General features: G+C 43.4%; 1 protein-coding gene and 1 long non-coding RNA gene across 3 annotated transcripts in view; one reads left to right on the forward strand and one right to left on the reverse strand.

Moving 5' to 3' along the window:
- The window catches only part of LOC134171747 (uncharacterized), a 369803-nt gene that overhangs the window by 282327 nt on the left and 70639 nt on the right, over positions 1-16837 (forward strand). The window lies entirely within an intron of this gene.
- Positions 1-16837, reverse strand: part of CHCHD3 (coiled-coil-helix-coiled-coil-helix domain containing 3) — a 161383-nt gene that overhangs the window by 52236 nt on the left and 92310 nt on the right. For both annotated transcript variants that reach the window (XM_062634264.1, XM_062634263.1), the window contains exon 5: positions 13472-13555. In XM_062634264.1, the coding sequence (XP_062490248.1) occupies positions 13472-13555 (84 nt within the window). The remainder of the gene's footprint in view (positions 1-13471; positions 13556-16837) is intronic.

Genomic DNA, 16837 nt, shown 5'->3' on the forward strand with positions numbered 1-16837 from the left:
CTTGGCCCATGGATCCAGCCTGTCCAGATCCCTCTGCAGAGCCTTCCTACCCTCCAGCCGATCAACACTTACACCCAACTCAGTGTCATCATTTTAAAGAGAAAAGGTGCTCAGAGAAAGCTTTAATGCACATACCGTCATTAAGACATCTTTAAATGGAAAGTATATTTAAATGAGGTACTTGCATGAAGGACAGAATAGAAAATATGGGAAAACAGAGCCTGGTCTGAATTCCACTCTTTCACATCCAAAGCTCAGCTTGCCCGAAGTAAAATTACTGGCAATTAAAGTATAAATATATTAAAAAGATAAATATGTTCAAAGGAAAACATTTCTATCAGATTCCCATGAAACTGAAAGAGCCTAAAGGATTATCTCTGCGGAGTTATTCCATGTCTCATGGAAGCAGTAAATTCTCAAGATTTAGTTATACCTATATTTATATAACTAAAATCTCTAGAAGGAATCCTAAAAATTCAGTGTTTGACTTCTCAGGTGGTTCAGTTTAGAGGGGCAGTATTGTCTGAATGGGTTACCTTGAGAAAGAAACGCAAGCACACTATCTCACCGAGTGCTGTTTTAATACAGTGTTGATTCAGTACAGTATTTGTTCCCAAACTTCAGCTTCTGTCAAGGAAAGCGGGTGGGAGGAGGGAACAGACCTGGGTGAAATGAAAGCTGCTTATTCATTAACTCCCCATATGTTAAAACATTTTGCCACATCTCATGAATACGCTCAGCTCTCTCTTTTAACATTCAACTGACAAATTTCTTTGGTTTGTTCCATTTTGCCTATTAAAATTTCTCTCTCCTGATACTTTTCTTTGCTTCTTAAGAAGGAGAAAAGGGACAAGCAAAGCTGGAAAGATAACTGCAAACAGATGTGGAGGCAAGTGCTAAAGGAGGCTCAGGCAACGGTGACATGTTTATGTTTAACTGTAAGAATCCACTGGTTTGTATTCATAAAAGTGAGCAGTGCTGGATGAACAGCCTGCCCAGCCTTGTTAGCATCCACTAGTTGCTTCTGTGGAACAGCCATCCCACAGGAGAGATGTGCTTGATCCCACACCATGCAGTCAGGTCCCGCTTGCTGTGATTTTCAGCCCTTCCATCAGACAAGGCAAGCAGTCGCAGAGGAAAAGTGTTATCCAGCTCTCCTGACAGCATGATTTCGGACACAGGAATAAGGAGGAAGACTGAAGGAGCTGCCCAACATGCTGCTTTCCAACAGCTTTGGTTTTTAATACTGCCTCATGTTAGAATCAGAATCAGTTCAGTTGGAAGGGACCTTAAAGCTCACCCAGCTCCAACCCTCTGCCATGGTCAGGGACACCTTCCACTAGAGCAGCTTGCTCCAAGCCCCTGTGTCCAACCTGGCCTTGAACACTGCCAGGGATGGGGCAGCCACAGCTTCTCTGGGCACCCTGTGCCAGCGCCTCAGCACCCTCATCTGTACTTTTCATTTATAGAAGGAACACGTGTACGTGTTCAGACTTCACAAGCACCAAAGCGACTTCAACACAAACTGAAACTCTCTCGGGGAAAAATAATGATTAGTGATGACCAGTTATCATGGGACCATAAATAAATTCCTATTTTTTAAGTATAGCAGGAGGTCAGTGAATGCTGAGATCTGGAGCAGTGATAATTGTATACCTGAGGAAAAGTTAAGGATAAAGAACCCGTAATTCAAGCAGTGAGGACTTAAGAGCTGCAGGAACAGAAATGGGCTTTTGAAAGAACTAATCTTTATAAAGCCAGATGATAGCTGGACAAACACAAAGCACTATATAAATAGCCAATTCCTGAGAAATACGATTTCCTTGTTTCTTGGGTCAGTAAATCCCCTATTAACTACCAAAATCCCCAAGAGTTTGAATTGTAAAGGTTTTGAGCATCCTTATTTCCAGTCAAAGCGTATCCCACCTCTCTGAGTGTACCTCTGCATAATACAGACAGTACCTTTCCCCATATCTGAGGCAATATCAGTGCCAAAATTCAGTAGGAAATTACACTGGGGCATCCTATGGGCAAAAAAAAGAGGCTTCAGGGTGAATTTAAAAGTGCATTTTAGGCCAAAAAGCAGAATGAAATATAGCAGGAAGAGTGGAGGGGGTTGGAACTAGATGATATTAAGCTCCTTTCCAATCCTAACCATTCCATGATCATGTATCAGAGTCAGTTCTGGACAGGTACGCAAGAAAAATGTAGTAAACCAGAAGAAACTTGGGAAAAGAAGGTTGTAAGAATGATGATGGGTTACAGAGAGATACTGATGGAGATAAAAGAAAGGAAAAAAACCCTATAACTGTATTATAAAATAAAAAAAACTGTAAAATAATATAACTGTATTAGAAAAGTCTTTAAAGATCACATAGAGACATCCCTGATGCAGGACTCAGTTAGTAGTTTGCATCCAGTGCACCATTATCCTTTGGTCTTCTGCGAAACAAAACCATGGAATTATTCAGCTTCTGCCCCAAACTAGAACTACAAACAAAGCAAAAACCATCCCAAACCATGGGTTTGCACACAAAGAGGGTTGCAAACAACCTATATGAAGCTAGTTGCTTGTTCGAAGTTATCAGGTGCCTTATTGCACAAGGGCAAAAATAATGGCATGTTAGTTATCGCACCACTTTGGGACTCCCTTTATCTAAAGTCAGACATACAGAATGGGAAACTAAGCTATAAGCAAACATTTAGAGAAACACCACTACTACTATTCAGTGTGGAACAATTCCTTATTTTGTTATTAAGCAGCATTCCAGCGTTGCTATTGATTGGATATGTGATAGTGAAGGGTGAGAGTGAAAAAGGTATGTTTCACGGGGAAAACGTCTCGGAAGAAAACACTGTGTATTTGGTGGGCTTAGGGAAGAGAAATAGATGGGTGAGGTGTGTATTTAATAACAAATATCTTATCTACTGATTCATATATAGTAAATAAGAGAGAATGAGCAGGAGAAAAATAAACCCAAGGCTTAAAACCAAGTGTTCCAAGCACTGGCTGTGGCTCAGCAAGATACGGTGGTAGAGCATTAATGCAGCACTCCAGTCAGAAGGCTACGGCTCAGTCTGCCTTTGTCAATCACGTTGAGGTTTCAGATATTGTAATTGGTAGCAAGTTGCCTAATCTCAACCTGCCAGGCAAGAAGCATTCAACAAAAGCTTCAGCCCCCAAATATAATGACATTTAAAGAGAGGAATTTCTCTAATATTGGCAACATGAAGCAAGATCACAGCTTGGATTGACAGCTTTATTATGCTCAACTGACAAAAACATTACGCGCTGGTCAGTACTAAAAAGGGTGGTTTTCAGGAGCAGTGTGCCAATACAAAGCACTGGGAAACTCTGATGAACTCCTACTTTTATCTCCTTGGTGCAGCATATGAGCTCAGACACAGGAAAGGCTCTTGGCCCGAGTACAGAATGAGACATTAAGATGTCTTGATTTTATATCCACGTCTCCAATTTGGGGAGAACAGCAGGAACCTGCTGTGGCAGCTGAATATCCATTTAAAAAGCAAAAAGATACCAATAACTTGACAGAAATAATACAATTCATTAATAATGATAAGATATAGGGTGGAATTTGCCAAATGGAAGCCATAATATGTGTTATTGCTTCTATCTGAAAAGTGGAAATGGAGTTAATGTACTGAAATACAGGGTCTGTATATCAATACCTGTGTGTGTATATACATACATATACATATATATATAAACAGCTATTTGATACGGGGGGGGGGGGGGGGGGGGGGGATAAATAGATAGGCAGCCAGATAGAAACAAGAAAAAAACCAAAGAGAACATCTCATGAAACCAGAAGGGGGTAGGAATGATGGAACTGTTTTCTTTCAAATCATGGATATTTAGAGACTCCTGCTATAAAGATGGGTTAAAATTCAGTATTATTGTTGAGCAAGATAACACAGGCATGCTCACTTGGAATTAAAAGAGAAGCCTATAGATTGCCATTCAAGCAAGTCTATTCTGAAACGTGGGAGTTTGGTTAGGTCAAAGAAAACAGAGATATTACTGGAAGCATCAGTTTAAAAAGCAGAAGAAAAAGACCAAGCATCTTTAGCTGTACCACATTTGCCAAATTCAGCTCTTCAGAGAAAGGACTAAGAAGGGGAGACTGGAGAAACTCTGAATGTTGAGGAAGTTACAAGAGATTCTCTCTTATGGAGCCAGGCTGAGAGAGCTGGGCTGGTTTAGCCTGGAGAAGAGAAGGCTCCTTAAGGGGAGACCTTAGAGCAGCTCCAGTGCCTAAAGGGGCTGCAGGAAAGCTGGAGAGGGGCTTGGGACAAGGGCCTGTAGGGACAGGCCAAGGAGGAATGGGTTCAAACTGAAACAGTGGAGATTTAAGTTGGATATAAGAAAGAAATTCTTTACTGTGAGGATGGTAACACACTGGCACAAGGTGCCCAGAGTAGCTCTAGCAGTGTTCAAGGCCAGGTTGGACACAGGGGCTTCGAGAAAGCTGCTCTAGTGGAAGGTGTCCCTGTCCATGGCAGGGGGTTGGAACTCAATGAGCTTTAAGGTCCCTTCCAACCCAAACCATTCTATGATCCCTTTACAGACCATGTTATCAATGTTGCTGGCACTGCGCATTACAGCTGCTTTACTCATCCATGGTAAGAAAGATGCAAAGTGTAAGGTAAATGTGGAACAGTGATTACTCCAGTTGCTACACGTTCTGTTTAGAACAGAAATCTCTTTGAGCAGTGTTTTGTATTGCAATAGGCAAACTGGAAAATCCTGCTGGTAGTACGTGTGTCCAACACACTGCACTTCAACAACAAGTACAAGTTGGCAACTCCGTCTGCTTTGCACCAGAGCTAATTCCATTTCCTTCCAGGAACAATGACAAAAGGTTTTCTGAGCTTTCCCCGTGTCTCCCCTAAGTGCTCAGCACATTCTACCACCAGCCAAAACCGTTTCCTAATCTGCTGGATTCAGCCTCAAGTCTCAAAACACGGAACCTACATCGCTGCTATTTGATTTTGAGAGACATGAAAGAATGCAGTACGGATGTGTGGAGAGTAAACATGTTTGCTCTAGCAAATACAAACTCCTAAACACAAGAGGTGAGAGCAGAACCATCCTCTGCTTATGGAATCCTTGCTGATACAGTCAGGCAAGATCAAAGGAAGGGAACAGACTGATAAAACAAATAGAAACAAAAAACTTTAAACTGCTAAAATATGTTGCAGGGCATAAAAATGGTTGTGGTTGTTATACTGCCTCAGAATAGTCCCCCCTCTGTTATCTACATCTTGCAAACTACAGCTGACAAAAGCCATAGCAAACAGATTCTGGTTATTTAGTTGTTGAGATCTGAAAAGGTAAACAAGGCTCTGAAGCCTCAGAACAAATGTGGAACTCGCATTGTTTCCATCTCAGCACTTATGTTCATTATGAACACCTACAAAAAGCCAATACTTTGCTGTGAAGCTGAATCGTGCATCGTCTCCTTTTCTGAGCACCGGGACTCGTGCTGCAATGTTGGTCCATTCTAAGCCTTGAATAGAAAAATAGGAAGAGATCATTAAATTATCATTCCCCTGCACAATTGGTATAAGCATTTCCTACCAACAGGATTAGTATGAACGCAGGACCCCCGAATAAAGCTGCTCAGCACAAGGATGGCAGTTTAGTGTCTAGCAAATTTGATTTCTCTGAAAATCCTGACACATCACAATAGCAAAATCCTATTTACTGTGGCAAGTAGGATGGATAATACTATTTAACACCTGCTATAGTATGTGCCATCAGCTTTGTGCGCTGGGTGCTCATCTTACCTTAAGGTTAATGCTCCTTGACAGCCTACATGGCAAGTAGAATCCCCAAATTAAGTGCTGAACATACAATTTGCAAATCCTTCCTTGGAATTTAAGGCATGAAAGAAAAGGATGCAGATAAGAGCATCACATTGCCAGAACTTAGGTCTACATCCCCAGGCTCTGATCTGGCACTGCGCTCTGTATGGGGCAGGGGTGTCCTTGCACAAGGGCCACTAAAGTCAGCAAGGACACGCACAGACATGATAGAATGGGAAAGGAAGAACTATCAGGGCAGTAACTTGTTGACTGTTAAACCTGTAGCACATCTAATAATGCTGAAACCTCCAAATGCTAAAAGAATCTATCATAGATAGAGAAGACCTTTAATATCATGAAGTCCAACAATTAACCCAGCACTGCCAAGTCCACCACTAAAATAAGGCCCTAAGCATGACATCCACATGTCTATTAAATCCTCCATGGATGGTGACTCCATGACTTCCTTGGGCAGCCTGTTCCAGTGCTTGACAACCCTTCTGGGTTGCCTACTATTTTCCTCCCAAGATAAATTGGGGCTGCTCAGCCTGGAAAAAAGAAGCTGCCCAAAGATCTCACAGCAGCTTCCAGTATCTGTGGGGGGTACAAGGATGCTGGGGAGGGACTCTTCATAAGGGACTAGTGACAGGACATGGGGTGATGGGTTCAAAGTGAAACAGGGGAAGTTCAGGTTAGGTATAAAGGCAGAAGCTCTTCCCTGTGAGGGTGCTGAGGCGCTGGCACAGGGTGCCCAGAGAAGCTGTGGCTGCCCCATCCCTGGCAGTGTTCAAGGCCAGGTTGGACACAGGGGCTTGGAGCAAGCTGCTCTAGTGGAAGGTGTCCCTGCCAGTGGCAGGGGTTGGAACTGGGTGAGCTTTAAGGTCCCTTCCAACCTAAATCATTCTATGACTCTGTGATAATATCCAGTCTAAATCTCCCCTAATGCAATTTCAAGCCATCTTCTCTTGTTCTATCCCTTGTTCCTTGGGAGCAGAGACCAGCCCCTTCCTGGCTCCATCCTCCTGTCAGGCAGTTGTAGGGAGGGATAAGGCACCCCCTGAGTCATTTCTCCAGACTAAACCCCCACCAGGTCCCTCAGGCGCTCCCCATCACACCTGTGCTCTAGAATAACTCTATCACCTTATACCACACACATATTCACATGGATACTACTTAATACTACTAGTGCAAGTATTTCTATGCACAAGCATAGAAACTTAGCCTGAGTGAGAAATGCCCTGATTAACATGGGGATACATATCTTGTTCATTCACACTGATAAACTAAGTAGTTTTGTCATACAGCAGTGTATTAAAATTAATTTCCTTCTGCTCCTATGACTAGGGGCATGGTTCTGGTAATGATGCATAATGGTATTATGAAGCAGCAGAACATGAAAACAGTTGGATTTGACGATGAAAATTTGAATTAGGGAGAGCTGCATCATTCTCAAAGCAGTAGAAGAGCGCACAATCACACCTCATCACACACCTCATCGCATGTGTGATGCCAGAAGTAGAACCAGAAGCAGAAGAGGATCTAGTCACACTTCCTTCATAGCAAAGATATCCGAAAGGAAAAGCAACTGGGTGTGAGCTGCTCTGCAGGCAAAATTAATGCAACTGCTGATGTTGACTGTTGAATTGTCCCAAGGAACAAGGGATGGGACAAGAGGAAACGGCCTCAAGCTGCACCAGGGCAGGTTTAGATGGAGGTGAGGAACAATTCCTTCCCCAGAGGGTGCTCAGGCATTGGAACAGGCTGCCCAGGGCAGGGCTGCAGTCACCATCCCTGCAAGTGTTCACACAGTGTGGAGACGAGGCCTCAGTGCCATGGGGCAGTGGTGGCCTTGGCAGGGCTGGGTTAAGGTTGGACTGGATGAGCTTAAAGGACTTTTCCAGCCTGGCTGATTCCATGATTCTGTGACTGGAACTTACAATGTCAGACATGCAGAGATGGTTCTGAAGCCTACAGCCACCAGGGCTTGGAACTGACATGGAAACCAGCATCATAAAAGGACAATGGACATGGAGAAACTGAACAGAACAACAATAAATATAGCGGGACAGCATCACAGAATCCTAAGGGTTGGAAGGGACCTCAAAAGATCACCTAGTCCAACCCCCCTGCAAGAGCAGGGTAACCTAGAGTACATCACACAGGAACTTGGCCAGGCGGGCCTTGAATATCTCCAGTGTAGGAGACTCCACAACCCCCCTGGGCAACCTGTTCCGGTGCTCTGTCACTCTCACAGTAAAGAAATTTGTCCTGATGTTCACATGGAACCTCCTATGCTCCAGTTTACACCCATTGCCCCTTGTCCTGTCACTGGACATCACTGAAAAAAACACAGCTCCATCATCGTGACGCTCACCCTTTACATATTTGTAAACATCGATGGGGTCACCCCTCAGTCTCCTCTTCCCCAAGCTAAAGAGTCCCAGCTCCCTCAGCCTCTCCTCATAAGAGAGATGTTCCATTCCCTCAATTATCTTTGTGGCTCCGCGCTGGACTCTTTCAAGCAATTCCCTGTCCTTCTTGAACTGAGGGGCCCAGAACTGGACACAATATTCCAGATGCTGCCTCACCAAGGCAGAGTAGAGGGGGAGGAGGACCTCTCTTGACCTACTAACCACACCCTTTCTAATACACCCTAGGATGCCATCGGCCTTCTTGGCCACGAGGGCACATTGTTGGCTCATGGTCATCCTCCTATCCAGCAGGACCCCCAGGACCCTTTCCCCTTCACTACTGTCCAGCAGGTCAGCCCCCAACCTGTACTGCTACATGGGGTGTTCTTCCCCAGGTGCAAGACTCTACACTTGCCCTTGTTGAATTTCATCAAGTTCCTCTCTGCCCAACTCTCCAGCCTGTCCAGGTCTCGCTGTATGGCAACACAGCCCTCTGGTGTGTCAGCCACTCCTCCCAGCTCAGTACCATCAGCAAACTTGCTGAGGGTACATTCAGTTCCCTCATCCAGGTCGTTGATGAAAATATTAAACAGCACTGGTCCCAGCACCGACCCCTGAGGGACTCCACTAGTCACAGACCTCCAGCTAGATTCTGCCCCATTGACCACAACTCTCTGCCTTCTTCCTCCCAACCAGTTCTTGACCCATCTCACTACCTGATCACCAAGCCCCCACTTCCTTAGCTTATCTGTGAGGATGCTGTGGAAGACAGTATCAAATGCCTTACTGAAATCAAGAAAAACCACATCTACCGCTCTACCATCATCCAGCCATCTGGTTACTTCCTCATAGAAGGCTATAAGGTTGGTCAAACATGACTTCCCCTTGGTAAAGCCATGTTGGCTGCTCTTAATGACCCCCTCATCCTTGATATGCCTAGAGATGGTGTCAAGAATAAGTTGTTCCATCACCTTTCCAGGGATGGAGGTAAGGCTGACCGGTCTATAATTACCCAGGTCCTCTTTCTTGCCCTTCTTATAGACTGGCGTGGCATTTGCCATCCTCCAATCCTCAGGCACCTCTCCTGTTTCCCACGACTTACCAAAGATGATGGAGAGTGGCCCAGCAATGACCTCCGCCAGCTCCCTCAGCACCCGCGGGTGTATTCCATCCAGACCCATCGATTTATAGATGTCCAGATTACTTAACTGATCCCTAACCCAATCCTCATCCACCAAAGCAAACTCCTCCTTTATCCTGACTCCTTCCAGGGCTATAGGAATCTGGGTCCCCCGGGGAGAGTCTGCAGGAGTAAAGACAGAGGCAAAGAAGGCATTCAGCACCTCTGCCTTCTTTATATCCTCTGTCTGCAGGGCACCCACCTCGTTCAGCAGTGGGCCTATATTGCCTCTTGTGTTAGTTTTATCTGCTATGTATTTGAAGAAGCCCTTTCTATTGTCCTTAACCCGACTTGCAAGATTAAGTTCCAAGGAGGCCTTAGCTGTCCTAATTGCCTCCCTACATCCTCTAACAACTGTCCTATATTCCTCCCAAGTGGCCAGCCCCTCCTTCCATAATCCATAGATTCTCTTTTTCCGTACGAGTTTGCCCAGCAGTTCCTTGTTTAACCATGCTGGTCTCCTGGCTCCCCTCCTTGACTTCCTACTCACTGGGACACTCTGATCCTGAGCTTTGAAGAAGTGGTCCTTGAATGCTGACCAACTATCTTGAGCCCCTTTACCACCTAGTACCCTTTGCCATAATACTTCCCATAGCAATTGACTGAAGAGGCCAACGTTTGCCCTTCGGAAATCCAGAAGCGTGTGGACACACATGAGACAACATCAGAGAAAGAGGCTGTAGGATTGGGATTCCAGGTAGCAAGCTGCTCCATCCTCCCCAGATGTTAGCTTCCCTTTTCCTTGCTTTGTTTTAAAAGAACAATCAAATGGTTTAAAACACCACTAATCCCACCTTATTAGAGTAATTCATTAAGACTACGTAGGGTACACATGTCCATGATTTGAACACTGCTACCTCTGAGGGGTTTTTTTTGCTGTAATCAAGATACACCATCAGCCTGTAAGCCGACAATGAAAAACACTGACAAATTCTTCTCCAAGCTTAATGTGCAAACCCTTAAATAACAGCTTTCCATCCCAATCAGATATATCCTATGAGAAGGTGATTCCTTAACTCCTTTGCTAAGCTATCTCACTTCTGTTGCTGCCGTGGAGCATGTAATAACTCATATCTTATGTGCCATCTTTGACCTAGAAAGACTGGCAGCTGTTAAGGGAATCGCTGGGTTTTTTGGGGAAGCATGAAAAGGTTTTTAGCACATAAACCAAATTTATGAACAGATATTGCCCTGGAGAATAGAACTGTTTATGTTTTAGCATCCCAGCTGTCAGTGGCGCACAGTTACTTGGGCCTGTATTAATCCCCTGAAAAGGCTGAGCATCTTCACTGAAAGAGTTTATAATTGACAGCCTTCATCTGGCGCTGAATATGGAGAATAATTCTCTCCATAAGGAGCACACTGTGCTGACACTAATCTGTTCTGTTGTCATCTCCCTTTATTATCAACGTCTGCATTGTTTTTTCTCCAGCAGCACTGAAGAACACAAATAGGAAGCATCTAATTGAAAAAGGTAAGTAATCAAAAAGCCAATTAATCATCCAGATGAGCTCTGACACTCCATGATGCAACAGACAGAAATACCGCATACAGAACTCGAGTACCTTTAAAGTGTGCTTATTTGATGTAAGAATCATCTGAGAACGTCATTAGCATCCCCTGTCACAGCTGACAGACTCATACTGCACATTTCTTCACCCCGGTGTTACTTCTCTACTCTCCACTTACTCCACGCTCCCATCCTGCCTCCCGTTCCCATCTTTTCCCTGCTCAACAACTCATAGGCTGACTCCCACTGAAATCAGGACAAGTTCAGGAGGTTATTGTTATTAGGTTCTGTAATTTCCAGCACGTTAAACCTTTCCAGAGCTTTTCTTCCTAAAGCTCTATTTCTATCCAAATGCTCAAAAAGCACCAACACAGCATCTCACAAATGACCTTAGTAATGGCTGCAGGCCCAGCAGCAGTGAAGCCGGGATTGCAGGAGACACGACCCCTCTGCTTTTGCAAGTTTTCATTCTATAATCTCCCCATCTCTGAAAAGTTCAAAGTTAGATTTGGAGCACAGAGTTCACCTCCTTTTAAAGCTCAAACAACTCTTTCTTAGCATAGAAGAGATATGCACATGTACTCCAAAACCAAACCGGATGACAACTTGGCAAAGCGAAGGTTTCTTAGCTTACAAATAAAGTCAGAATGAGAAGACAAATGTTAGTATTATGAAAGCTCCCGTCTGAAAACAGACCAAACATCATCCATGGCAGAAGACACTCAGCTCCAATCTGCCTGCTGCAATCCTGGAGACTTCCAAGTCCAAGAAGAAAAAACAAGAGATGGCAGAGTTCCTCTATTCCACACTGCTTGGGGGGGATGATGCTTCAGTAGTACTCAATACAGTCGTTTAAATTTAAAGCCCATTATCTCACTTGCACACAACAAGGATATATTGACACACATGTAAAAACATGATTTCACATTGGAAGTCTTCCCTTACTAAGGGCAACCAAAGACACTGTATCAGTGACCTACTTCAACATTAAAAACAGCTATGAATAAAATCTTATTTAGTTCATAGCACCTTAAAAAGGTAAAAGAGAAGCTTTCAAATGAAGAATCACAGCTTATCACACACCCTGCACTATGAATGACTGCCCAGAGAAGCTGTGGCTGCCCCATCCCTCGCAGTGTTCAAGGCCAGGTTGGACACGGGGGCTTGGAGCAAGCTGCTCTGGTGGAAGGTGTCCCTGCCCGTGGCAGGGGGTTGGAACTGGATGGGCTTTAAGGTCCCTTCCAGTACAAACCAGGCTGGGATTCTATGATTCTATGAATTACTCCACTGTAACTATAAAATGGAGGGCTGATAACTGGTATCAGAGGTACAAACACCCCATAAGAAGCGACTCTGGATGAGATACTGAAGATGCTTTTTCCTCGAACACTAGCAAGTTATTTGGGAATAAAGGAAGGCATTCTGTAGAGGGGTTTTTGTGAAGGATCTTCATTTTAACTGCTTAAATAATGCACCATTTTAGAATCATTAAACTAATTTAATCTCATCCTTTCAAACTGTTTTTCATTGCCAAGAACATGGACTTCATTAATGTCATCTTCAAAAAGGTAGGACAAAACACGGAGACAGTATCTGATATGCCCTCTGTTTAAAATATTCATTAAGACTAATTATACACACTGATAATTCATGCAACATGCTCTTCTTCCTAATCCATAAAAACAAGGGCTTTTCTTCTATCCTACTAAATTGCATAAATGAATATAGATCTTGTTAATACTGTTTTCAAAACTAACTAGAAAGGAAATTCATATTAATCAACAATAGGTAGGCTCAGGATGAAGGCAGAGGGGTACAGGAAGAAAATGGATTCAGGCTGAAGATTACAACCAACCTGGGACCTGGAAAGTGATGACAGCAGTAATTATTTGACATTAGCAACCTATAAAACAATACCCTATAAAGAATAAGAATGCTAAGAGCAATATGTTAAAATCCTGTAAGCATGGCACACAGCTTATCAAGCTGTTTTGTTCAGTTTTGAGTCTATGGGAAAAAAATAAAGGCTTTTTAAAGCCTTTTAAAAAAGCATAGAAGTGCTTTTTAAATGTGGCATAAACAACTTCAAACTTCTCAACTCATTTAAGCTCTACATGAACTGGTGGCTTTGGGAGGAACCACTCCAACCAACGAGAACAACTGGATTTCAATGACAAATCAGTGTCTTATCTCCACACCTCACAGGTAATTTTAAGACTACTTGGTGATACTCACTTACACTGGCTCTTCATCAGTGCTACTACAAAAGTTACCTTGTTCGGATCATGTCTCTGTATGCAATTACTAGGACAGATAAAATCACACTGCAAAAGCGAGAACTTAGTGAAGCAAACAATATTCCCATCTTTAAATCTGAGCAAGCCAGAAGCAGTAGCAGTCCATACAGAAACAAACCCCTCTGGCACAGCTTTAAGCTTGATCTCCTTAGAAAAGTCATCTTGTTTAACAGTAAAACATAACCAGAAAGTCAGCAGCAGAAAGGAACAGAAAACTCTTCATTAAAAGGGAAAAGAGGCTCACCCTTTCCTCCAGTCGAGCCAGCTGCTCTTTGTAGTAGGCATCGTGCTTCTTCAGTTCTCTGTCCTTCTCTTCCAGCTGCCTGGCCTAAAAAAAGAAAGAGAACCATAAAGCTGGATCAAGAAAGAGCCTCACTTGCAAAGCAAAACATCCACTATAAATTGTACCAGTAAGGAATGTAAGAACGATTGAGAACTGCAGTCTATTAGCTTTTGCCAAGCGGTACATTAATCAGATGATGATTGCTGCATTGAAAATGGAGAGAGATTGTCTATTGTACTGGGCTTTCTCCTTCCCCTCCACAGCTGTGCCACAGTTTGTCCAAATGCAGTTGGAAATGTCACGAAGACGGAACCAAGCACACTCATGCTGAGATGAGTATTTGGGTTTGGATTGGAATTAACTTTGCAGATCCCTCCTGAACTTGGGGAAACTTCCTCAAGCTACTGAAAACAAAGATATGTAGAGCTTGAATATTTAAGTTGATTTGGTAAAGCTACAAGTGGGCATTTTTGACTTGAGAAAAGCTGAACTTGCATCCACCTATTTCTAAGCAGCAGCTATAAAGATTTTCTTTGTTTTAGCTGTTTTGCCTTTAAACCCCCAACTCTGGAATGCATTTAGCATGTGCTTAATTCTAAACACATAAATCTTTGGGAAGAAGCAAATGCCTATATATTGGCAAAAGCAGATCTAAAACATACATCTGAAACGCTGATGTCCTCTTGAAACAGCAATCCTGCCTCTGGTCGCTCCTAGATCAGCTGAAGTATCTGACTAAGCAAGTTCAAACCCTTTACTGTAGGATCATCCCCATGTGGGCCTACAAGAATGCTGGAGAGGGACTCGTAATCAGGGATGGTAGCATAGGACAAGGGGTGATGGGTTCAAAGTGAAACGGGAAGTTCAGGTTGGAGATAAGGAAGAAGCTCTTCCCTGTGAGGGTGCTGAGGCGCTGGCACAGTGTGCCCAGAGAAGTGGTGAATGCTTCATCCCTGGCAGCGTTCAAGGCCAGGATGGACAGAGCCTTGGGTGACATGGCTCAGTGTGAAGTGTCCCTGCCCATGGCTGCGGGCTGGAAATGGATGATCTTAAGGTCCTTTCCAACCCAAACCATTCTATGATTCTATAGCCAGTAACTTAAAATAACACAGAATAATTCTGAACATCTATCTTTTGAATACTAATATGAGCATTCATTTAAGAGATATTACCTGTAGCAGTACCGAGCAAGCTGACAGCTTTTTGGCTTTTCATCTGTAGTATGTACCAATATCTACTATTAAGGGGACTCATTAAGTATCACGAAATGCATTCAAAGAGCACACGTGCCCACAGAATACATACAAAGCTCTGAGTCGTCCAGAGAAAATACTAGCCAAGTGTTTTTTAACAAGCTATGGAGGATTTAATGGTTAAATCATCAGCACAAATTCACTGCAGGCTTGGAATGTTTTAATAATAAACTATCTTAGTGACTAATAATTAAACTATCAGTGGTCATTACCACAACTGCCTGTTCAATAGTAGTCATTTACCTCTAACGTATTATCTTCACACAGATACTGAGACTACAAAGCCAACTTCCTGTTTTAGCAGCATCAAAGGAGGAGATCCTGCCCCACTTTCAGCACTGTGTGCAGTTCCAGTGTCATCAGCATCAGAAGGACATGGAGCTGTTGGAGCAAGTCCAGAGGAGGCCCCAAGGATGAGCAGGGCCTGGAGCACCTCCTGTATGGAGACAGGCTGAGAACATTGGGGCTGTTGAGTCTGGAGAAGAGAAGCTGCTTGGAGACCTCAGAGCAGCTTCCAGTGTCTGAAGGGGGCTACAAGGATGCTGGAGAGGGACTCTTCATCAGGGACTGGAGTGATAGGACAAGGGGTGATGGGTTCAAACTTAAAACAGGGGAAGTTCAGATTAGATATAGCTAAGTTGCTTACTGTGAGGGTGCTGAGGCCCTGGTACAGGTTGCCCAAAGAAGTGGTAAATGCTCCATCCCTGGCAGTGTTCAAGGCCAGGCCGGACAGAGCCTTGGATAACATGGTCTAGTGTGAGGTGTCCCTGCCCACGGCAGGGGGTTGGAACTGGATGATCTTAAGGTCCATTCCAACCAAAACCATTCTATGATTCTGTGATGTAAAATGCTAAACTGTTGTGCTTTTGCTACTACAGATCCAGATTGTAGAAGCACATCAGAAATATTACACAACGTACTGTGCTGTACTTCCAGAGATACAAGACTTGATTCTCTTTGTCAAGATTAGGAGGTGGGCTTTGGTTTTGAAGGGGGTTTTGGTAAACAGCAAAGGAATAAAATGAAAACCTTGGATTTTTGGTTGTTCTTTGCTTTACTACTTACCTTTGCTTCTATATCCTGAAGCATGTAAAAAAAAACAAATCAAAGTGTCCAATTAAATTTATTATATAATGGGGAATAGAAAGAATGGAAAACACATAATGCATCAAACATCTCTCTAACACAACACATTGCTGAAAACTACTTGGAAGTTGTTCTTTTTTAACACAACGTCCCCCCTAATTCCCCTGCTCATCCAAAAAGCACAAAGCCAAGTTTTAATGCTACTTAGGTGAACCTTCTCTGCCAACCACCCCATCTTCAGTATAGTGCAATGAAGCACATGCTACAGCTCTTTCAGCACCATTTAAATGAGCCTTTATTCACTAATTACAGGTTTTTACAAAGCTGATTAAACTAAATGTTCTGCAGCCTAATACCACGCTTTGGATTGATCACGGTTTGGCTTCTTCTAGATAATCCCTGTATGACCTCCCAGAGCTGATGGTTACAGAAACAGCTGGAAAATCACTGCAGATCGTGCCTCCCCAAAACCATCCTCTCCCAAATAGCTAAAGCACTACTTCAGTGCACTGCCATAGTTACCCATACATGAATATGCTTAACCACTTCATGAGCCCCCAAATGTTTGTGAACTCAAGAATATTCCTTTTGTGCAAATGGAGTTAAATAGGGCAGGGACAAAGAAAATGTGCAATTAATGTTCCATAACACTCAAGAGAACTTGGTTAAGTTTTAGTTCTTACAATTCAATAGTGGTTCATATGATTCTACTGATGCCCTGAAACCAAGCAGCAAAACTGACTTTGAAAGCCAGTAAGACAGAATAAAACCCATGCAAGGGCATCACAACTTAATTCACGCGCCCTATTACTGGTGACTCACAAGAGTAGAAATCTTCAGGGTGTCTACACACAACAGATCAAGGGCACACTAATGATGGAGGAGATGAAACACATCCTCTTCCCCTGAGTCCAGCTGAGTTTGAATTCTTCTCATCTGTGTCCTGCTTCCTGACCAAATCATATCATAGAATGGTTTGTGTTGGAAG

Source organism: Pezoporus occidentalis, unplaced genomic scaffold (assembly GCF_034315485.1).
Source record: "Pezoporus occidentalis ecotype Australia unplaced genomic scaffold, CSIRO_AGI_Poc_V1 ctg42, whole genome shotgun sequence".
In the NCBI taxonomy this organism is placed as follows: domain Eukaryota; kingdom Metazoa; phylum Chordata; class Aves; order Psittaciformes; family Psittacidae; genus Pezoporus; species Pezoporus occidentalis.